The sequence below is a fragment of the Neofelis nebulosa genome, chromosome 16 (assembly GCF_028018385.1).
Source record: "Neofelis nebulosa isolate mNeoNeb1 chromosome 16, mNeoNeb1.pri, whole genome shotgun sequence".
Taxonomy (NCBI): Eukaryota; Metazoa; Chordata; class Mammalia; order Carnivora; family Felidae; genus Neofelis; species Neofelis nebulosa.
In genome coordinates this window covers 58,960,558-58,983,517 of record NC_080797.1, presented here as the reverse complement: position 1 = coordinate 58,983,517, position 22,960 = coordinate 58,960,558, and the positions used below count along the sequence as shown (strand labels likewise).

General features: G+C 40.8%; 1 protein-coding gene across 9 annotated transcripts in view; it reads left to right on the top strand.

The window, feature by feature from the left end:
* Positions 1 to 22,960, top strand: part of RHOT1 (ras homolog family member T1) — a 79,446-nt gene that overhangs the window by 10,371 nt on the left and 46,115 nt on the right. For 2 of the 9 annotated variants that reach the window (XR_009255180.1, XM_058704458.1), the window contains exons 1-2: positions 4,375 to 4,619; positions 22,733 to 22,791. Coding sequence is in view for 8 of the 9 variants with exons in the window: in XM_058704458.1 (XP_058560441.1) it covers positions 4,544 to 4,619; positions 22,733 to 22,791 (135 nt within the window). In the remaining variant the exon portion in view is untranslated. Of the gene's footprint in view, positions 1 to 4,374; positions 4,620 to 5,890; positions 5,912 to 22,732; positions 22,792 to 22,960 lie in introns of those variants that run through there. The other 7 variants (XM_058704459.1, XM_058704462.1, XM_058704463.1 and 4 more) reach the window with 5 other exon arrangements.

Below are 22,960 nucleotides of genomic sequence, written 5' to 3'. Positions count from 1 at the left end.
TTACAATTTGAGTGGGCAGGCTAACCAATTTGCCCTTGGAAAGGTAATGCATGTCAGCAAATGAATTCCAAATTAAAAAATGCAGTGAAGGGTGATATGTGAGCATGTGATCTGTTAGGCAATGTGATAAATGCTTTATCTAGGTTTTATTTAATTACCAAAGGAGCCCTATGAGATAGCTCCATTTTGAAGACGAGGTTTAGGTTTTTCAGAGAGGTTCTGTAACTTGTCCAATGTTGCACAGCTAATAAGGTGTTGGAGATGAAGTGTAGACTCCAGAGCCCATGCTCCTACCCATTCCATAAGGGAAATTAGACCACTTGTGGGAAGGATGGATCTGAGAGGCTTCTCAATACCAACTATCTCTTAATTGGGTTTTTTTGTTTTACAATCTGTATTTGAAAGGAGCTTAAGAAAATTATGAAGTAAACTGGATGCAACTTCATCAATACATGAGGGCTTTTTTTTTTTTTAAGTATAGTTGACATACAATGTTACATTAGTTTCAGGTGTACAATATAGTGATTCCACAACTCCAAGTTATGCTGTGTTAAAGATGAGGATCCTAGCTGGAAAAATTTCCTTTCCACATGGCTAACTATCAAATGCCTTTTAATAAGTAGTTGTGTGGAGTGACAGACCTTCCAGCCAAATCAAGCAAGCAGAACCCGTGTCCTCTGGAGACCTATCCATGTGACTATGCAGAGGACATGGATGTTTGAACAATGAACCAAGAGCAAATGCATTACAAGGCAAGATAAAATATTTACTCTGTATCAATCAGGCATTGGACTTTTCCACCGGAGCAGGCTTGAGAGGAAAAGGAAGAAGTCTTCCCGGAAGCAGTGGGAGACAAAAGTGAAGAATGGATGATGGATGCTACTTTGGGTTTAACTTTAGAGACCAAAGATAGAAGGTCTGAGGAGTGGGGCCAATTCCAGTCCAAGTTTTACTGGCCTCTTGCCTGGGACTAGGTCTAACTCACCAATCAGAGGCCAGCCTCTTATTTCACCCGATGTTGGTCATCTTCTGCCCACTGGCCCAGGGTGTCCCACTGTCCTGGGATGCAGAGACAGGCTGTGTGGCAAGTTCCTCCTTTGATGGGCATAAAAGCCGGATCCTGTTATCTCCTGGCAAAGGTACTGTGTTCAGACCTCCCTATGTCCCCTGCACAGTTGAGGAGGCATCAGGTTTGTCTTGTGATGGTAGAACTCCTTCCTAGCAGCATTCTGGAGGAAAATTCCATCAATGCCTTCTAGATTTCAATGTGTCCTCTTGGCTTTATCCAATATACTTAATACATAGTAATCAGTCTGCAATATCCCAACAGTAAATTCCACTGCCAGTAACTCCATCCCCTGGCTTGTGTTTCGCTGCAGTGCGTCATCACGTGGCTCTTACTTAGGCTCAGAGACGTGTGCACAAGTCTCTTTCTTCAAAATTCACTTTGTTTATTCAACACTTATAAATCACTGACCATGTACCATGTACTATTCTGTTTTTCTACTATAGTAACTCATTTAATCTTCACTACAATTCCATGAGGTGTTACTACTATTTAGCAGATGAGGCATAGAGAGGTTAAGCAATTTGTTTGATGATGCACAGCTAGGAACTGGCAAAGCTGAGGTTCAAACCTAGGCAGGTGGACTCCAGAGTCCCTGATCTTAACCCCTGAACTATGCTATCTCCAGGAGACCTTCAGAGTGATCCCTGATGGATGTCTGTTAATATCATGAGAAGGACATAAAGCTCAAGGGAGGGCAAGGGAGGCATAGCCTCAGAAGTATAGCTGATCAAGAGATGTAGAGGCGTTTTAAGAAGAAACTTACATTGCCCAGGAGGCCCAGACACCCTCTCCCCAATTTAATGAGTGTTGGTCTCCGTTTGTGCCAAACCATTAATTTTTGCCTGCTGACAGTGGTTGCGGATTGCCCTCTTTCTGCAGCCCTTAAGTCTGGATTTTTAAGCCGGCTTTATTTACAAAGGAGTTTGCAGTATTAACTGTGTGATCTTCTCCTGCCAAATAAACTCTTCTTAGTCCTCTGCCTTCCAGACATTTCAACTAATAGAAATGCCAAAGCCGTTGCCCAGCACACATGTGCAACACCATGAAGGCCTTGTCTCTCATGCTTCTGGAGAAGGTGCACAGAATTCACATTGTAATCAGCTGGCAATGCTGTTGCAGAGCTCCTGGGGTCAAGATTCTCCACAAAGGGTTGCTTGGAGCAGGCAGTGCCCTAAAGAATTTGCCCGCCTATAAAGGGCCTTTGTCCTTTGTCATCTGATATTTGTGTAGTTTATTTTTTTAAGGAAACATTTTTTTCACATGTATTATTTTATGGGATCCTCCAAACAATCCCATAAGGTAGAAGTTTGGGAAGAGATTATAGTCTTCATTTGGGAGAGAGGAAACTAAGGCACAGACAGGTGACTTGCCCAGGGTCACTCACTAAGGATGGCAGAGCCAAGGTTTAGTCTCAGCTCGACTGCCTTTGGCAAGTCACAGTATCTCTCTGGGTCTTGCTTTTCTTACCTATAGAGTAATGGTATTGGAATAGGGGCTCTGTAAGTGTCTTTTCTTTTCTTTTCTTTTTTAATTTTTTTTTAAACGTTTATCTATTTTTGAGACAGAGAGAGACAGAGCATGAACAGGGGAGGGTCAGAGAGAGAGGGAGACACAGAATCTGAAACAGGCTCCAGGTTCTGAGCAGTCAGCACAGAGCCCGACGCGGGGCTCGAACTCACGGACCGTGAGATCATGACCTGAGCCGAAGTCGGACGCTTAACCGACCAAGCCACCCAGGCGCCCCTGTAAGTGTCTTTTCAACTCAACCATTGTGTAATACTGAAATGCAGAAGAAATCCTTTTCCCTGAAAGATCTGGTTATCAAGACTCCTGAATTTCACATTTCCATCTGTTTTATTTGTGTCCATACTGGGATAGGACTTCATTATCTCCCAGTGAGCAGGGAGTGTATTTCTCCTATCTCCCTCCTTATACTATAGAGTGTTTTTTTGGAAGGGCTCTCTCTCCTATGCTCCGTAGGGACATCATTATATTAAGGAGGCAGAATACTGTTGTAAGTGTAACAATGTATTTGCCTCAAAACCTGTGGCTTGTAACTTTTCAGTGCCTTTGATGATGATAATGATAGCTGAAATCAATACAGCAGGTACCATGAGTCGGGAACCGTACCAGATGGTTGACGTGTATTATCTTATTCTTCAAAACCACCCGAAGACATACGTATTGTTATCATTATTGCCACATTATGGAATGGACAGATTGGAGAAGTAGAAGAATTTACTCAGGATCACATACCTGATTAGGCAATGGACTCTGGATTCAATCCCATGCAATCTGTCAGCAGCACTTAACTGCTACACCACACCCCATGGCTTCTAGAGAAAGGGGGATTGTACTTTGCACACATTTTATTTCCTTTAAAAACTTATTATGTAATATTTAAGATAGAAAAAAAGGCACATTATGCAGATAGTGTTTCCTCATTAATTATATATATCTCTGTATCTATTTATCTCTTTCTTCTGCTGCATGCCAAACACTGTCCTAGCATTTGGAATGTAGCAAAAAATTCCTCCAGATAGACAGGGTCAGGAGGGAATTAAGGCAATATTAGAAAAGTCAGTAAGAGTTCATTATCCAGTGTCACCTATGTGTCCAGCATTATGCTCAGCAAGCGTAACTAAAATATCAGAAGACCCTTCTCAGAGGAAACCACAGAAAGCGACTTAGTTTGGTTTAGAAACTAAGTTTGACTTAGAGCAGAAGGAAGTCATTAAGTTTGGTACAAAGAAATGAATCTGTTTACAAGGACAAGGTAAAAAAAAAAAAAAAAGAATGCCATTATTTAGAACTGTATTTTGTAAGCATCACAGGCAAAAAACAGCTAGGGTGGTGGTTTTGTGTAGTGGAAAAGGCTCTATCCCAGGAGTCAGCCACCCTTTAATCAATCAAGCACTTTCTGATAAGGTGTGGATGCTACTGAAAACCAGGTAGACAGGTCGCTGCCCTCCTAGAGATTATAGTCTGGTGAGAATAATCCCGTCTTGAGTCACTGCCAGGCTCTAATTTGACCTTGGACAAATAACTTCTCCTGCCCCAATTCTGCAAAATAAATGGGGGTCAGACTAGCGGATCTACTCCTCAAATTCTGAGCCCCAGGCGTATCTGCTATCGCAGCGCCCTGGGGAAGGTGGGCTAGGCTCCCTGGCCCTGCCCCACGGCCTGCCGGACGCCGGGGGCGCCGCTCGGGATCTGAGAGCGTTCGCGTTCCGAAAGCGCTTGTCCCTCGCGGCGCCCCGTCGGCCCCGCCGCCGCTGCCGCCGCCGCCCGCGGAGCCGGAGGAGGCGGAGCTGGCGCTGTCCTGGCTCCCGAGCAGGGAAGCAGCAGAGGAGGCGGCGCGGCGGGCCCCGGCCGAGGCTCGGGCGGGGCGGCGGGGGAGGCTGGCAGCGGCGCCGGTAGCGCGGGGAGAGGGGCGCCGTGGGCTGAGCGCTCCCGGCGAGAGGAGTCCGCTCCATGCGTGCGGGCCGAGCCCGGCCCCTGCGAGCCGCCGACATGAAGAAAGACGTGCGGATCCTGCTGGTGGGAGAACGTGAGTCCGCGCACCGGGGCCGGCCGCGGCCACCGCAGCCCCTGCCGCCCCGGGCCTGCTCGCCCCTCTCCGCGCTCTCGGGCCTCCCAGCCCCTTAGCTCTTCCCTTTCGGCAGCCCGCTGGCGGCCCTCAAGCTCTCACCTCACCGTGGGCCCTCTTAACACATCCCGATCCTGACCCCCAGTCGTCCTCTCGAGCCTTGTCTCTGTGAGTCTCTGACCGCCAGCCTCATCTCTCCGAAGGTCCTCTCCTCCTTTTCCGCTTCGAATCCTTTCCTCCTGGGCCTCAACGCGTTTCCGAGGCCGCTTGCCTTTCAGACCCTTTTCTCTTCGTGGAGAGTCCCTTGTCACTGCCGGGCAGGTGCTGAAACAGGCCGACTGACCAATTGGGATGGTGTGAACTGGCTCCCGGGGAAGCTAGGGGGAGGGGGACGCAGGACTGTTCGACTTGCGGACAAGGTCAGGTTTCTGCCTTTTTTTTTTTTTTTCTTTTTTCTTTTTTCTTTTTTCTTTTTCTTTTTCTTTTTCTTTTTCTTTTTCTTTTTCTTTTTCTTTCTCTTTCTTTCTTTGTCTCTTTCTTTCCTTCTTTCATGTTCGCAGTCTTCCCACCCTGTGGCATTGACTTCAAGGTAGGGAGCGTTTTTAGAGATACTTGCACTTTACATTGGAATAACTTCTGTTATGCTCGCTGTTTCCTCAAAAATTTACTCTCAAGTTCGTTATACAAGTTACACAAGTGCTTAATGAATGAATAATTATCTGGGGAGGGTTCTTTAGTTGAGAGAATTATTCTTACCTTAAAGCCTAATTTACTCCCCTCTTTTTAAGTATTATTTATTCCGTAGCTTGGTAATTATTTTATAAATAACAGGCACACAGGAAAACAGACACATGCGCATACACATAAGACCCCCTAGAAATTCTTAGATTTCACCCCTTTAAGATATAATAAAGGAGAAATGCCTCTGTTTACTGACTTGGGGACAGGACAACAGGGACTTCTTGATATCACTTGGCTGGTTACATGACTCATTTGGTAGGACTAAAATAAGAAAGTGGGCTGGGAGAACTGAATTGTTTGTTTGTACATTAGTTAATGCTCTGCCATTGCTGTTTTGAAGCATTCTTTTCCAAACTCCATTTCAGCCTAGAGTAGCCCCTCCAGGTCACTGTGATGCACTCCCAAGGAAGAAAGCTAACACATTTTTACCCTTCTCTGTAGTGTTCTTTGATATTCATTGAAGTCTCTGTTCACCTGCTCTGTGGAGAAGTCTTTAGAATCAGAATTTGGAAGTAAGCTTGGCCTGACACTGTTGTCTTTTGGGTTTGCAGTTGTGAATTTTAGTCTTTATTTATTATTGTATCTTAATCTGTATTTTGCATCAGTTTCCTTGACAAAGTTCAGGAAGGTGTTACTTAACATGTGATTCATAGCTGATGCATTTGGAATATGGTAGGGAAAGTGAGTAGACGAGCCACTTAAAAAGCTGATCCTTAACTGTCATAAAATCGTTTTATAGTATGGTGATTGTAATACTAATGTTCTAAAAGCAGAAATCCTATGTTTTGGTTTAGTTTTAGGAAGCATATAATTCGTCTGTGAAACATCTAAATGGAAATGCTATATATACGTAAGATATATTGACAGCCTTAGGGCATTTAAGTTAAAACGTTAACAGTATTACTTATTTAGAAATACACAAAAGAACTAAAAATTTGTTGAGAAAATTAAAAGCCATGTTCTGCAGATATGAAAGCAAACAGGAGAGTTGAGAAAAGTGTCCATGCAAGAGTGTTTTGATTATAGGGAGTTACCTGACCTAAGAGAAAGTCTTAGTTTTTGAGGAAGACATTTTTCTTGAAAAGGTTTGTACCAAAAGCTTTAGGCCAGCTACCATATATATAATTTTTTTCACATTTAAAAATATTAGGATTATATTTATGTGAAATATGTAATTTTAGTGAGTTTTATTAAAGGTTGGTATTTTGGGAGGAAAAAGTTGGAAAGATTAGTTTTCTTTTTTTTAAATTCATTTTGAGAGGGAGAGAGTGCGCACATGTGTGTACTTGTGCAACTGTGTGCACATGATTGGGGAGGGGCAGAGAGAGAATCCCAAGCAGGCTCCAAGCTGAGCAGCACACAGAGGTCAAAATCATGAACTGTGAGATCATGACCTGAGTTGAGATCAAAAGTTGATGTTCAACCGACTGAGCTGCCCAGGTGCCCCAGAAGCATTATTTTTTGAGATTTAATGTAAATATTTGTTAGCTTTAGCCTACCTGCCCCACTTTAAATGCTAGGTAAACATAACTGTGACGAAGGCTATTTTAATACTGGTCTAACACATGAATTTATCTGGGAAACCACTTTTTTAGGTAGAAGTGGTAGTAACTTAGTTGTCATTTTAAGATGGTTAATTAAGAGAAATGGGAAAAGCAAACAAACAAACAAAATCCCCACATCATTTCTGGTATTATTGTAGAGCCTGTTCCTTTGCTTTCACTTCAGTACATCTTATTGCTGTTAGCATCTGTCCCAGAACCACACAGCAGCTGCTTCATTCACTGAAGCTCCCAAATAGTTGTGAATGGTTTCAACATTCTCTTGGCTAAACCTATAATGTCCTCCGAAGGTGAAACAGATCTTTTTTTGGCCCATCCAGAATCTGGATTCTGATCCATCCAGGCTTAAATGCTAACTGATGCTTACTGTCTGTTTAGTGCTTAGATCAAAGAAGTTAGATTGTCTATGAATTTTAAGGTAATTATTTGCAGAGAAAGCCAAAGTGTTTTAAATATCATTTGCACCTTATCTTAATTATTGAACACAGTGAATACCATTCAGGCCATGTTAAAAGTCAGTTGCCATTCTTGAAACAAAACAAGATTTTTAAAATCATTAAAAATGCAAGCATGCAAAACAGTTCTCAGGTTATGGTTTTTCATGGTCAGATTCTTTGGCCAGAATTTGTGTTTAACGATGTTTGCGTTAGTATGCTTAACAAATGTCCTTGTTGCAATAAAATTAGCATGAGCCTTAATACCCTTTTATCTAAATCATGTAGGTACATTAAAATTACACAAGATTTAGTTTTAGCGAAGTCTTGTTTTTAAGTTGAGATACGTTTGTCTTCTGATCAAACTCATTAAGAAAGTGGAACTGTTACCCTCTTTTTGAATGAATCTGGTCAGAGGCACCTGGGTGACTTGGTTGGGCATGCGACTTCAGCTCAGGTCATGATCTCACAGCTCGTGGTTTTTTTTGTTTTCTTTTAATTTAATTTTTTTATTTTTTAAGATTTACATCCAAATTAGCATATAGTGCAACAATGATTTCAGGAGTAGATTCCTTAGTGCCCCTGACCCATTTAGCCCATCCCCCTTCCCACAACCCCTCCCGTAACCCTCAGTTTGTTCTCCATGTTTATGAGTCTCTTCTGTTTTGTCCCCCTCCCTGTTTGTATATTATTTTTGTGTCCCTTCCTTTATGTTCATCTGTTTTGTCTCTTAAAGTCCTCATATGAGTGAAGCGATAGGATTTTTGTCTTTCTCTAATTTCACTTAGCATAATACCCTCCAGTTCCATCCTCGTAGTTGCAAATGGCAAGATTTCATTCTTTTTGATTGTCAAGTAATAACTCCATTGTATATATATACCACTTTTTCTTCATCCATCCATCAATGGACATTTGGGCTCTTTCCATACTTTGGCTATTGTTGATAGTGCTGCTATAAACATGGGGGTGCCTGTGTCCCTTTGAAACAGCACACCTGTATCCGTTGGATAAATGCCTAGTAGTGCAATTGCTGGGTGGTAGGGTAGTTCTATTTTTAGTTTTTTGAGGAACCTCCATACTGTTTTCCAGAGTGGCTGCGCCAGCTTGCATTCGCAACAGCTCATGGTTTTGAGCCCCGCCATCAGGCTCTTTGCTGACAGCTCCGAGCCTGGAGCCTGCTTCGGATTCTGTGTCTCCCTCTCCCTCTGCCCCTCCCCTGCTCGCTTGCTCTCTCTCTCTCTCTCTCTCTCTCTCAAAAATAAACAAACACTAAAAAAAAAAGTTTAAATGAATCTGTCACTCTTACCCAATGTCTAACTGATTAGCTTATCATCGAAACTAGTTGAAGCCACTACAAGCTTCGACTGGCTCTGGCCTAGGCTTTTGTAATATCTCCTTACCCAGTCTCCCTCCTTCTAATTTTGTCCATTCTCTATGTAGCAGGTAATCATCTTTAAAAAAATATCTCAGATCCTGTTACCTGTTTTTCAAATTCTTTGATGATTTCTCCTTTCACTTAGAAGAAAGTCCAGACTTCTTTATGCAGGCCCGCAGACACTATCACAGTCTGGCCCTTGCTTCACTCTTGTAGTGCTGTCTACTGCTTTCTCTACAAGAAGTCCCTGACTCAGGCAGTTCTTGTGTGCACATTTGTTCACTTGTCTTTTGGGCTGGAAAGTAAGCTTCATGAGGGTGGTGGATTTGCCTCGTTTTATTGCTGTATACCCTGTGCCTGGAATAGGCCTGTCACAAAGTGGGCACTCAAATACAGTTGACCTTAGGTGGCTTAGTTGATAAGCGTCTGACTCTTGGTTTTTGACTCAGGTCATGATCTCATAGTTGTGAGGTTGAGCCCTGCATCGGGCTCATGTTGGGCGTGGAACCTGCTTAAGATTCTGTCTCCCTCTTCCTCTACTCCCCTACTGCATGGGTGCTCTCACTCTCAAAAAAAAAAAAAAAAAAAAAAAAAAAGCCAAATACAGTTGACCCTTGAACAACATGCAGTTCAAACTGTGTGGGTCCCTTTATACAGGGATTTTTTTTTACACTACTGTAAATGTATTTTCCTTATGATTTTCTTTTTTTTTTATAACGTTTGTTTATTTTTGAGAGAGAGAGAGCACGCCTGCGCACGAGCAGGGGAGGGGCAGAGGATCTGAAGCTGATGCTGATGGCAGAAAGCCTGTTGCAGTTTTCAGACTCTCGAACCGTGAACTCATGACCTGAGCCAAAGTCGGACGCTTAACCACCCAGGCACACCCCCCCTTATGATTTTCTTAATAACATTGTCTTCTCCAGCTTACTTTATTGTAAGAATACAGTACATAATACATAAAATATACAAAATATATGTTAATAGACTGCTTATGTCATTTGTAAGGCTTCCAGTCAACAGTAGTTATCAGTAGTTGAGTTTTGGGGGAGTCAAAAGCTATCTGAGGATTTTGGACTACCAGGGGGGTGGAGAGTTGGTTGGCGCCCCTAACCCCCACATTGTTCAGAGGTCTTCTATAGCTTTTGGAAGAATGAATGAGTTTAGGTTAGTTCCATTTATTTAGACTTTGCTTGTTTTCCAAATCACTTAGTCATAAAAATTTGATTCTTGTTTGTTTGTTTGTTTCTTTCTTTCTTTCTTTCTTTCTTTCTTTCTTTCTTTCTTTCTTTCTTTCTTTCTTTCTTTCTTTCTTTCTTTCTTTCTTTCAATTTTAAAAAGAGACAGCACAAGCTGGGGAGAGGGGCAGAGAGAAAGGGAGAGGGAATCCCAAGCTGGCTCCATGCTTAGCATGGAGTCCAATGTGGGGCTTGATCCCACGACCCTGGGATCGTGACCTGAGCCAAAATCAAGAGTTGGACGCTTACCTGAGCGAGCCACCAAAGTGCCCCTGCTCATTCTCCTTTCTCAAATCCGGTCTGATATGTGGTTGCTGTTAGCATTTGAAGGGGCAGTGTTCATCCAGTCTCTTGTTCCAGGTTCTTAGCTTTGTTTGACCTGGGAGATTCCTGTGTTCTGGCCATAAAGTATACCAGTGACTTCTAATGATGGGGTCATGTCTATTCCATGTCTTGGCTGCCCCAGTTCTATTCCTTGCCAAAAGAAATAGAAACACCAGAGGTCGGGGCACCTGGGTGGCTCAGTTGGTAGAGTGTCCGAGTTGGCTCAGGTCATGATCTCACAGTTCATGAGTTCTAACTCCTGCATTGGGCTCTGTGCTGACAGCTCAGAGCCTAGAGCCTGCTTTGCATTCTGTGTGTGTGTCTCTCTCTCTGTTCCTCCCCTGCTCACACATTGTCTCTCTCTCAAAAATAAAGATTAAAAAAAAAAAAAGAAAGAAAGAAACACCAGAGGTCATCTTAGTGGGACTGGGAAACAATTCTTCAGGCATAAGATAAGAGTCAAAGAAACTTCAGTAATAAGCTAGCATTTATGGTAGAAAAAACTTTCTACAATCCTTTTAAAGCCGTATTGCTTTCCATTCTGGTCTTTGTTAAATGATATTTGAAGATTAAACTCCATTTTCAGTTATACTGTGTTTAGTACCTGGATGATAGTCTGTGACCGAGCATGTTCAAGCATAGTCTACATAGTCTTTTCTGTTCAGATAGAGTCTATTCTGTATCATTCTCACATCTGTATTAAAACTCATCTTTTTGTTCCTCTGGCACCATTTGGGCCCTAGTGTTGATGTAGTTCAAAGGAGAAGGATAGACCGTAGCATTGTTCTTCTGCAGCCCAGATAGTCTGATTTGATCAATGAAATTTTCCTTTGGAACAATACTCAGCTATTGCCACAAATGCCAAAGTTTCCCAGTTAAAATTCTAACTCCATAGTCACCCTCCTGCTCCCTGTGTATTCTAATTTCCTAATTTAGGAAGAGTCAACAAGGCTTCTTAAGAAGCCAATAAAAATGAGGAGTAGGGCCCTTTGCCACTTAAAGCACGGGGTGTTTGTTATCAAGAAAAATAGCCAATATGGCTGGTAGGATGGTATTTGGAACTAGAAAATGTTATTTCTGCTTCATGAATATTAGGAATTTGCTGTCATTTAGAAGTAGATGTTCAAAAGATGTGATGAAAAGACAAAGAAATTTTTAGCCTGGATAAATCTAGATAATTTGTTCTATAGTGATGAATTATGTTTCCCATGGATGACCTACTTAGAAGCGTGGAGTGTCAGACAGAACTGTAGCATGTTGTGTTGAACTGAATCAGAAGGCCTTCTCTCTTTGGGGATAATTGTGACCGTGCCTTTTGTTCTTACAGATCACTTCAGTGTTTCTCAGGCAAAACAGAGGAAATAGAGACAATTAAATGGCTAGTTAACAAAGAATAATTTTTTGTCCTCCATATAATATAATATACTTATATCAAATACATATATTTTTACATGTATTTATTTATACTTAGGTATTATAAATTATGTAACAATATCATAGATGATATTTATCTTGCATATAAAATTTAATTGGTAGAGTAATTAGAGAGGTTTCTTCCTTTATGGAAATTATTTTTTGGAGCAGTTAAAAATATGCAGTGTTTATACTCCTGCCATTGTCAAAGAGCCTTTTTGATTGTCAGCTTATTTAAATAATTTTTAAGGGGCGCCTGGGTGGCTCAGTCGGTTAAGTGGCCGACTTCGGCTCAGGTCATGATCTCGCAGTCAGTGAGTTCAAGCCCCGCGTCCGGCTCTGTGCTGACAGCTCAGAGCCTGGAGCCTGTTTCAGATTCTGTGTCTCCCTCTCTCTGACCCTCCCCCGTTCATGCTCTCTCTCTGTCTCAAAAATAAATAAACATTAAAAAAAATTTTTTTTAATAATTTTTAAAATTTAGTATTCTAAAATGTCTTCCTTGTTTTTTTTCTTCAACATTTTTTTTTTTTTTATTTTTTTTATTTTTGGGACAGAGAGAGACAGAGCATGAACGGGGGAGGGGCAGAGAGAGAGGGAGACACAGAATCGGAAACAGGCTCCAGGCTCCGAGCCATCGGCCCAGAGCCCGACGCGGGGCTCGAACTCACGGACCGCGAGATCGTGACCTGGCTGAAGTCGGACGCTTAACCGACTGCGCCACCCAGGCGCCCCTGTCTTCCTTGTTTTTAAGGTCCTCATTTATTTTTGCAGTTAAGATTAGCCTAAAGTTAGTGGCCTGTTGTAATTTTAAACCTGCCGATTCCCTATTTCTTTGATAGTCTTACTCAGGGTTTGGTTGTTAAGTCTTAAGGGAAGCAAAAAGCTGTAGTTTAGATTCACTGAAGCATTTCTTAACTTAATCACATCTGATCTTTTATTAAAGTAGCTATCATCTTACTGCTCTTCCAAAAGGAAACCCAAAATGATACTAATGAAAATGTGCTCATTTTCTCCTAAATTCACTATAATGTGTCTCGCTCTAATTTTAAACTTTTTTTTTTTTTTAAAGAGGAAATCACTCTTGGATTTTTATGTAAAGGAAATTCGTGTTTGATTTTTAAAAGGCCTATTATACAATTACTTCAGAAACTAGATTCAGTTGTTTTATTGTAGTGAGTACTAACCTGCATCAGATTCTTTAATGGGTGAGGCACAATACGAATGAATAAATAAATGAAAATGCCATACTCTAAATGATAGTACCCATATAAATAAGTTAAATGGAATGCTTCTTACTTTTTGGTACCACTGTCTGTATCATCAAGCATCATAAAGCTCTTTAATTGTTGCAGTGTTTACAGTGCCCTTCTCCTGCTGGGGTGGGGGTTCCTTTTCTGTCTCTGAGGCCTGCCATGTCGGAGTAGACCTGGTGGCAGGTTTGTGTTTTGGCAGGAGCCTGCTGCTGCACAGGCAGCCAGAACTGCCTTGTTGAGCTGAGCTGTGAAGAAATCTGAATTGCCTCAGAATGTTGGGCTTTCTTTTCTGGAAATATTGCTGGGAAAAGAAGAAAGGGATGATGGCTCGGAAAAGGGGTGTTCTCCTGAGTTTTAAGCAGAAAGATGAGGAAGAATGGATGACACGTAAGGGTCATGGTGAGGGAGGGGACTTCAAAAGTAACACGGAACACCTGTTGAAGGCCTGAACTTTGCTAAGAGAGCCTAAGTGGTTGTGATTAAGGAGCAATAGTCTTTAGCTTTCTTGGAAACTAATAAGTCACTTAATGTTGGTGTTTGACTTAATTTTGATCGTTTTTGTTTAACATTTTGATCTATGGATTAAAAGTTAGGTAGATTTCTTCTGAGACTTGTCAGGGCTTTGGAGTGGGGGGATACAAGCAGATTTTTAAAAAGGTAATTCTGAAAAGGGAATCTGAGGGGAATCAAAGTCTTAAGGGTATTAAGGCAGGCAAATTTCTCAAGGACCAAGCAGGAGGGAGACTTGTTTTTCTTTTGGGTAACAATGAGCATCTGAGTTATTGAACATCTGATTCATTTTTCCCATTCCTTTTTTTTTTTTTTTTTTAGGTTTATTTCTTTTGGGGGTGGGTGGTGGGGGAGAGAATTCCAAGCAGGCCCGCCGATGTGGGGCTTGATCTCTTGAATTGTGAGATCATGACCTGAGCCGAGATCAAGAGTTGGATGCTTAACCAGCTGAGCCACCCAGGTGCCCCTCATTTTTCCCATTCTTAATAAATAGTTGATCATGGATAAGAATGTAGAGATACGTAAGATGTCCCGGAGAGCCCTGCAGAAATGGAACAGTTTCTGGGAACATCTGTGCTGGCAGTAGTTGTGGGATTTTGGACACACTAGGGAAAAAGACCCAGAAGTTCAAAGGTCACAGGAATTGTACAAGCATTGGGTCTTCTAAAAGGTCTGTTGTTTTAAGTACCTGGGAGTTTTACCACTTACTAAAATAAATAACATACAGGGCCTGGTGGATGCAATTGGACTTCACAGCAGAGGCATTCTGCTATCAGGTGACAGAACTCTGCTGTATGTTGTCTTAGCTCAGACATCACCACCCTTTGCAAGGAACTTGATTAGGGCTCTTTCCCAAATGCACTCTTGCTCTGCAGCCTCAGTTGCCAAGAGTAAAAAATAGGCAGGAGGGCCAAGTTCTAGGTTTTCTGATGCTGGAATAAAGGGCATTGGCGTGGTTCACGTTAAGCTGTTTTGCCTCCATTGTGCATCGTCATGTGGAGTTAGAATGGACCACTGTGGATGTTGAGATGAATACTACCCTGAGCTAGCAAACGGTTTGGCGTTTCTTGGACCCTAAACAAGGCCATAACGGAAGCAGTTATTTAAGGAGAAAAGTTACAAAATGCTCATTATAAGTCAGCAAGTTCTACAGATTTCTGGACCCCATATTGGCTTGGTCCCACTTGAGTCCCACTTTGTTCTTACAGATACATGAATGTTCCTCACCGATCACTTTCCCATACACAACTAAAATAGATAACAGATACAACTTGGGGATCTGTCTGCCATTGCTAGGGTACTGTAAGGTACATGTCATATGCGCTTTTTCATCTGTTCGGGCCAGTCTTCTAGGTGTGCTACACGATAGTTTAGATTACTCACAGAGTGTACACATTGATAGCATCTGGTCCTTTTTTCTTTCTTTCTGTTTTCTTTCTTTCTTTCGTTCTTTCTAACTTGAGAAAATTGAGGCCCAGAGAGAGTCAGTGACAACACAAGGTTATACTGCTAATTAGCTGATTCCCAAATCCGAAATTTCTGGCCCATTCTCATACTCCCTTAACTCCTTTAATTTAAACTGTGCTCATCATCATCGCAACAACTATCATTTGTGTATTTTATGTTTGTCAGGTATTGTCCTAAGTGTTATATATCTGTCGTCTTAATTCTCTTACCAATTCTGCTGAAGCTGTTCAGCACTATATAGAGGGACAAACTGAGGCTTGATTACTTGCCTGAGGAAACACAGCTAGTCAGTACTGGAACTAAGGTTTCAGTCCAGTCTTGTCTGATTCTGAAGCCTGTATTGTTTTCCTTTTGTTTTGGTGAAAAATTTATATCAAAGGTATAAAGAATAATATAACAAATACCCATCACTTAGCTTAATAAATAAAACATTACCAATCAGTTGAAGCCCCTTGCATTTCCTTCTCTTTCTCTCAGAAGTAACCAGCCACTCTTCCTAAATTGTAAATCTGTGCTCTTAACCGCTAAGTTATAAGCTCCATTTACTAAGAGCATTTGCTAGGAGCTAAGATTCAACAGTGAACAAGAAAGACACATTCTCTGCCCTTGTGGAATTTCCTGTGGGTGATAATGAAATATTTGTTCCTTAGTCTTTCTAGAGATAGTCAGTAGCTGGTAGGAAAAGTAATGTTTTCCCCAAGGTCTAGGAAGTCCTTCAGGAGACCACTAGTGATGTGCTAGAAGGTTGCCTGTTACACAGGTACAACACTGTCTTAAGAAACATACATGTCTTAACTGATTATTCAATTTTTCCTCCTTGTGACCAAACTATAAGCTTCTTTTATGAGATTTTCAATTTTCTGCTATATTTAGAGACTTCTGAGAAAAGTAAGTGTTCTCTTCCCATCCTTCCCTGCCCACCTTCCCGTTTTTCAAGAGTGATTGAACATAATACTTGATCCATACTTCTTTCATAGCAATTTTATCTTGTTTAATACATTTTCCATATTATCCCCATAGAGTATCTAAAATTAAGTTTTGTGCTTGGAAGGCAATCAGGTGAATACTTCTCAAATGAATTAATAGAAGGAGTCTGCACAAGTAAGATGATGGGTCATGGAGAAGCATAAGTTAATACTCTCTACATGATCTTTCAGGGTTTTGTTTTGTTTTGTTTTTTTGTTTATTTTCTTTTTAAAAAAAATTCTTTTTAACGTTTATTTATTTTTGAGACAGAGAGAGACAGAGCATGAACGGGGGAGGGTCAGAGAGAGAGGGAGACACAGAATCTGAAACAGGCTCCAGGCTCCGAGCTGTCATCACAGAGCTCAACGCGGGGCTCAAACTCACGGACTGTGAGATCATGACCTGAGCCGAAGTCGGGTGTTCAACCGACTGAGCCACCCAGGCGCCCCTGTTTGTTTATTTTCTAGTTTGGTCCAGGCCCGGGAAAATATGCCAGAGTGGAACTTGTACTCTTGGATAGTTCTGTTACAGTGTTTCTCAGTTTTTTGAGCCATCCCTACTTTTTATAAATACAAAACTGTCGTGCCCTCTTCTTTCTGATGATTGTCTGACACTGGGCGTTCTACAATTCATTTCGGTTTTGACATTAACCACCTGGGTTAGCATCAGATCCTACAAGTTAAAGGGCAAGGTCCCCAACAAGATTACCCTTACTTTAGACACCAGCTACAAGTGTGGTCCCCAGACTATCCACTCTTCTTCCTGGCTGACTACAAATTTGGGGCTTTCTACAATGCCCTTAGACTTGATAATTCACTAGAACAACTCACAGAACTTGGGAAAGTGCTATCCTCAGGGTTACACAAATGAACAGCCAGATTAAGAGGTACATAGGGCAAGGTGTTGAAGGATCCTGAGCCAAGACCATTTGTCCCTGTGGAGTCAGAGTGCACCACCTTCCTGGTTCACCAATCTGTTCACCAACTAGGAAGCTCCCCTGAGCTTTGATGTCCAGGGTTTTTACATGGGGCTTCATTATGTAGGCACAATTCATTGTATCATTGACTGTGTGATTGAACTCCATCTGTGGGCTCCCTCTACCCACTGCCCTCCACCACACTGATAGGTTTTGGGGTGGAGCTGGAAGTTCCAACCCGCTAATCACATGGGTAGTTTGTGTGGCAGCCAATCCCCATCCTCCTATCTAGGGCCTATCTAGGCCCTCCCTTCTCCCTAATGAGTCACCTCATTAGGATAACTCAAGTGTGCTTGAAAGAGACTATAACAAAACACACTCCTATCACATGGGAACTTCCAAGGCGTTTTGAAGCTTTCTGCCAGGAACTGTGTGGGGATGAAGACCAGATGGATTCTTTGTTATATCACACCCTCCTTTGATATTATTTGAAATTTCAACATTAATTATTTTCTATTAAAGACAAATCGAAAAAAGTAATTTTAGAATTTTTTTCCCCCTAGCATTCACAGCTTTGCAGTTGTTGTTGAGCTTTGAATGGGATAGATGCTCCACGAGGTAGAACTTAATTTCCTAAATGGCAGTGCTGAAGCAGTAGCAATGCTGTTGTGCTTGGGCGAGGTGAAAGCAAGTCAAATGAAGTCAGTCTGGTCGATGTGCTAGAAGTCTTTCTCCCATTCATATAAAATTAGAAAATTCAGTTCATTATCCAAGGGTTTTCAAATATTAGATTATTGTGTTAATGTAGACACATACATGTGAAGTATGCACCTTCCATTCATAACTGTTTGATGTAGGTTAGGTGGCACGGAAGTAATTCAGAGGGGGAAAGGAGGTCTACAGTAGTCCTGGGATGTCTTTAAGGATGAGGCAGAATTTGAGCTGTCCTCCAGAGTTGGTTAACATTTGGAAAAGTCGAGGGGAGAGAGGGACTGATGTTTTAGATGAAGAAAACCTTGTGAGGAGGCAAGATTCATCATAGCTTGTTTGTGCTTGCACAGAGCAGAATGGCCTTATGTGAGCAAATTGTGTGTATGGGAATAGTGAGCAATGAGGTTGGGTAGATGAAGTGAGGTTAAATTATGAATTGCATGATTTACAAAGGCCAGCAGAAGAGTTTCGCCTCGATGTGGTAGGTAATTGAGAGTCAAGGCTTTTGATGAGCTGAGAAAATGAAAAGATGGAGTGGCATTTGTATTGTTGATAGATTTTAGTAAGAGGAGAGATTGGAGGAGGCAGGGAGAAAGTTGGGAATAGAGAGGTGTTTCAGTAAGAGTCCCATAATTAGGGAAAAGTGGGAACAGAGAGGAAGGAGTGAATATTTAAAATTTCAAAGGAGGGGCGCTTGGATGGCTCAGTTGGTTAAGCTTCCAACTTCAGCTCAGGTCATGATCTCGCGGTTTGTGGGTTTGAGCCCCATGTGGGGCTCTGTGCTGACAGCTCAGAGCCTGGAGCCTGCTTTCCATTCTGTGTCTCCCTCTCTCTGCCCCTCCTCCGCTTGTACTCTGTCTCTCTCACTCTCTCAAAAATTGAATAAACATCAACAAATTTTTTGATAAAAAAATTTTCAAAGGAAGTTTTGACAGAGTTTAAGTGTTCAGTATAGAGGAAGGGTGAATCAAGGATGGCTAGTTTTTAAATTTTTGCTTTTTATCCTGATGTGAAAATCTCTTATTGGTGAAAATCTCTTAAATCTTTTGAAATATAATCTCCGTGAGGGGGTGCCTGGGTGGCTCAGTCGGTGGAGTGTCAAACTGTTAATTTCGGCTCAGGTCATGATCCCAGGGTTGTGGGATTGAGCCCTGTGTCGGGCTCTGTGCTGAGCATGGAGCCTGCTTAAGATAGATTAATTAATTAATTAATTCATTCATTCATTCTCTCTGTCTCTCTGTCTCTCTCTGTCTCTCTCTGTTTCTCTCTCTCTCTTCCTCTGCCCCTCTCCTTCTGCCCCTCTTCCCCGCTTGTGTTCTTTCTCTAAAAATAATAATAAATAATAAAAATTTAAAAATATATATAAAAAATAGGGATACCTAGTGCTATGATCAGTGGTATCCCTGGCACCCTGGGATAGTGCCTGGTATATAGAAGTGCTCAAGAAATTATTTGTTGAAGGGATGAAAGAATGCATTTTACATGTCAGTAGGTAAATTTCAGTGGCCATCTATAAATTTAGAACATGCCAATTTTTACTGCTAAAAATTATGACTGTAAAATAGTACTTGTTAACATTTTCTAGTAGCAAAAATTGTATATTTTTGTTGTAGAAAATTGGGAAAATATGTGAAAGCACAAAACACAAAAAAAGTTACATTTACTTCAGAGATAACTGCTGTTGGTGTATATATCCTTTCTGGGTTTTTTTGTTTGTTTGTTTTTGTTTTTTTTGGTGTGAGTACATATTCATTTATAAAATGGGTCATATAGTAATGCTGATTTATACCTGCATAAATGCCCTTTTTGAAAGTAAAATGGAACAATTTGAGCCTCCAGATAATGACAGTAGTGGATTATAACACGTGGAATAATGTAGGAGTCCACAAGACCGTGCTGTTACAAATCAGATGGGAGTGTTTCCTTAAAGTAGAATGCAAAGTAATGTAGAAGGATTGGTAGAAATAGAAATATCACCATCCAGCAACCCCTGTAGCAACACAAGACAAGAATCATGAATGGCTGCTAAAACTAGGAGGCAAAAGTTTGATGAGAAACAATATTTTCGTGGTCTCAATGTATCTTCTCACGGGTTACTTTTTAATTACAAAGAGAAAAATAATAACCTGGCAGATACCACCTCCTCCAAGGGACGATAGTTAACATCACCAGTAATGGGACAAATTGACATCATCTCCCTTCTGCTGTGATGCACTGTGAAGGATACAGTATCATTTCTGGGGCAGTCCTGCCCAAAATGCAAAATCTGAAATTAATCATGAGATAACATTATAGAAACCCAATTGAGAGCTATTCTACAAATTAAATGGTTTGGGTTTTTCAAAAATGTCTAGATCATTAAAGATACTCTTCCAAGCTAGAGACTAAAGACACATGACAACCAAATGTTGCATTTGATCCTGGGGGTAGAAAAAGATTTTTCTTTTTTGTAAAAGATGGTAATGGAACAAATGGTGAGATGTGAATGAGGTCAACAGACTAGACAACAGCATTGTATTAGTATTAAATTAATTTCCTGATCTTGACAGTACACTGTGGTTATGATGAATAAGACAATGCACTTGTATTTAGGAAATACATCCTAAGGTGCTTACGGGTAAAGAGACATCATCACAACCTACTCTTAAATGGTTTAAAAAATATAGAGAGTTGGGGGTGGGAGAGGGAGGAAACGATAATGCAAATGTGGTAAAATGTTAACATTTGGGGATTTGGGTTACAGAATAGACGTGACTCCTTTGTACTATTTTTGCAATTTTTCTGTAAGTGATACTTTCTCAAAATAAATTACAAAAAAAAAAAAAAAAAAAAAGGAACCAGAGCTGTTGGATTAGTCACCAGTGAATCAGTGGATATTTTAATTAATTTACATAGTATTTGTATATGTAGTGCTTGCTGACTTTAGAGGCCATTATTCCTTTTCTGTATTGTGTGTTAACAATATTTTTTAAAACTATGTCATAATAAAGAGAAAGAACACTAGCTTAGTCATCAGAGGATGGGCTATTCTCTTAAGTCTGCAACTAATTGTTTAGTGAGACCTTGAGAAAATCACTGTTTCTGGGTCCCGGGTTCTGCACCTGCAAATGTTTGCAGGGAGCTGGATGAACTCACATGGATAACTGGATTCTAGCCATTGTGTGATGATGGGTTCTGGACTCACGACCATGGTTGGAACTCAGGGAAATGTTATCTCACGGTTAGCTACTTGAAAAAGGCCCAAGCCTTCTCACACAAGTAAACTGAAAAGATCCTCGAACCCTCCACTCTGGCCCTCCACTAGCGCACGCAACTTGTTAGCGGCACATCCTCTGAGTTGTAGGACCAGTACTCTTTTTTTCCAGCCGTTCATCATTTTCCAGAGACTTGACTTGTGTTGTTAGTCACCCTTTCTTTTAGTCATTTAAAAAAGGAATGTGACTTTTCTTTGCTTTAAAATTTTCCAGTTCTTTCATATCTAGACTTTACCTTTGGAAAGTAATTTGCCATTATGGCAGAGATGAATAGGTAGGTGGACTGTTTTCCTCTAGGATCACGAAAGAGTTCAGTTGATAAGCAGTTGAATGTAGATGACCAGAAAGTGATGGGAATGGAAGTAAAATTTCAGAATGAAAATTAAGATTTTTAAGTTTGTGCATTGAAAATCTTGTGAGGTTAGTAATGTAACCAGGAAGTTACTCTTGCTCTTCTAAGCCTTTCAATATGATTCCCCAAGAAAGACAAAAACATAAGGATACCCAAAGCAGACACTCTGGTCTTCTACTGGTGAGGATGTAAATTAGTTTTGGGTTTTTTTTAGAGGTAATTTAACAATATTTATTAAAAATAAAAGAGATTATGCATGCTAACTTGAGTTCCACTTCTAGGAATTTATCCTGTAGAAATGTTCATTGCAGCATTGTTTATAAAGGTGAAAACTTGAGCAGTGTTCATTGGTAGGACACTGCATTAATAAATTATGACATATCTTACAATAGATTCTTATACAGCTGTCAAGAAATAATATAAGATTTTTTATGTTAATATAAAATGGATTTCCTGCTGCTGTTTTTAAAAATTGTGACAAAATATATAAGACGTATTATTTGACATTTTAACCATTTTTGAGAGTACACTTAAGGGCATTAAATACATTCAATGTTGTATAACCATCAGCACTTTCAACATCGAAAATTTTTTCATCATCCCCAGCAAAACCTCTGTATCCATTAAATAACTTTACCTTGGGGCGCCTGGGTGGCTTGGTCGGTTGAGCGTCCGACTTCGGCTCAGGTCATGATCTCACGGTCCGTGAGTTTGAGCCCCGCGTCGGGCTCTGTGCTGACAGCTCAGAGCCTGGAGCCTGTTTCGGATTCTGTGTCTCCCTCTCTCTCTGCCCCTCCCCTGTTCATGCTCTGTCTCTCTCTGTCTCAAAAATAAATAAACGTTGGGGCGCCTGGGTGGCGCAGTCGGTTAAGCGTCCGACTTCAGCCAGGTCACGATCTCGCGGTCCGTGAGTTCGAGCCCCGCATCGGGCTCTGGGCCGATGGCTCGGAGCCTGGAGCCTGTTTCCGATTCTGTGTCTCCCTCTCTCTCTGCCCCTCCCCCGTTCATGCTCTGTCTCTCTCTGTCCCAAAAATAAATAAAAAACGTTGAAAAAAGATTTAAAAATAAATAAATAAATAAATAAATAAATAAACGTTAAAAAAAAATAAAAAAAAAATAACTTTACCTTCACCTTTCCCCCCACCCCCAGGAGATTTTACATATTGACATGGAATATGGCCCAAGTGCATAATTAAATGATAAGGGAAGACTGTAAAATAGTATAAATACTATGATTCTACTAGTAAATTGTGTAGGGAATTATAGTATGTTACTGTAAGTGTGGAAAAAATCTGGGAGTCTACATGTATTAAACTGGTAAAGGGGGATATTTGGGGAGATTTTAACTTTTCCGTTGTATTTTGGTAATTTTTTTGTTTTAAAGGGATGTGTAACTTTTCTAAGCAAAAAACAAGAGCTGTGCTTTAAGTATTGTAAAACTTGGTGATTTGGATAACTCTGATTTTGTCTAATGAATAACAGATTTTGCTGTGTGGTTGCTGAATTTGAGTTTATATAGAACCTAAACACTTTATTAAAATAATGATGTTTGTTTTCACAGCTAGAGTTGGGAAGACATCACTGATTATGTCCCTGGTCAGTGAAGAATTCCCAGAAGAGGTAAACATTTTTATCTTTTCTATATTTAAAATCTTTTAAATTTATCAAAATTGAGTTAAAATGAAATAAATTCTGCTCTTTTTTTGGATGTGTTTCCTTTCTGACAGTTATGACTTTAAAAAGGCTCATATTAGTTATACAAGACATCCCTGAAATATAGTGCAGGAGA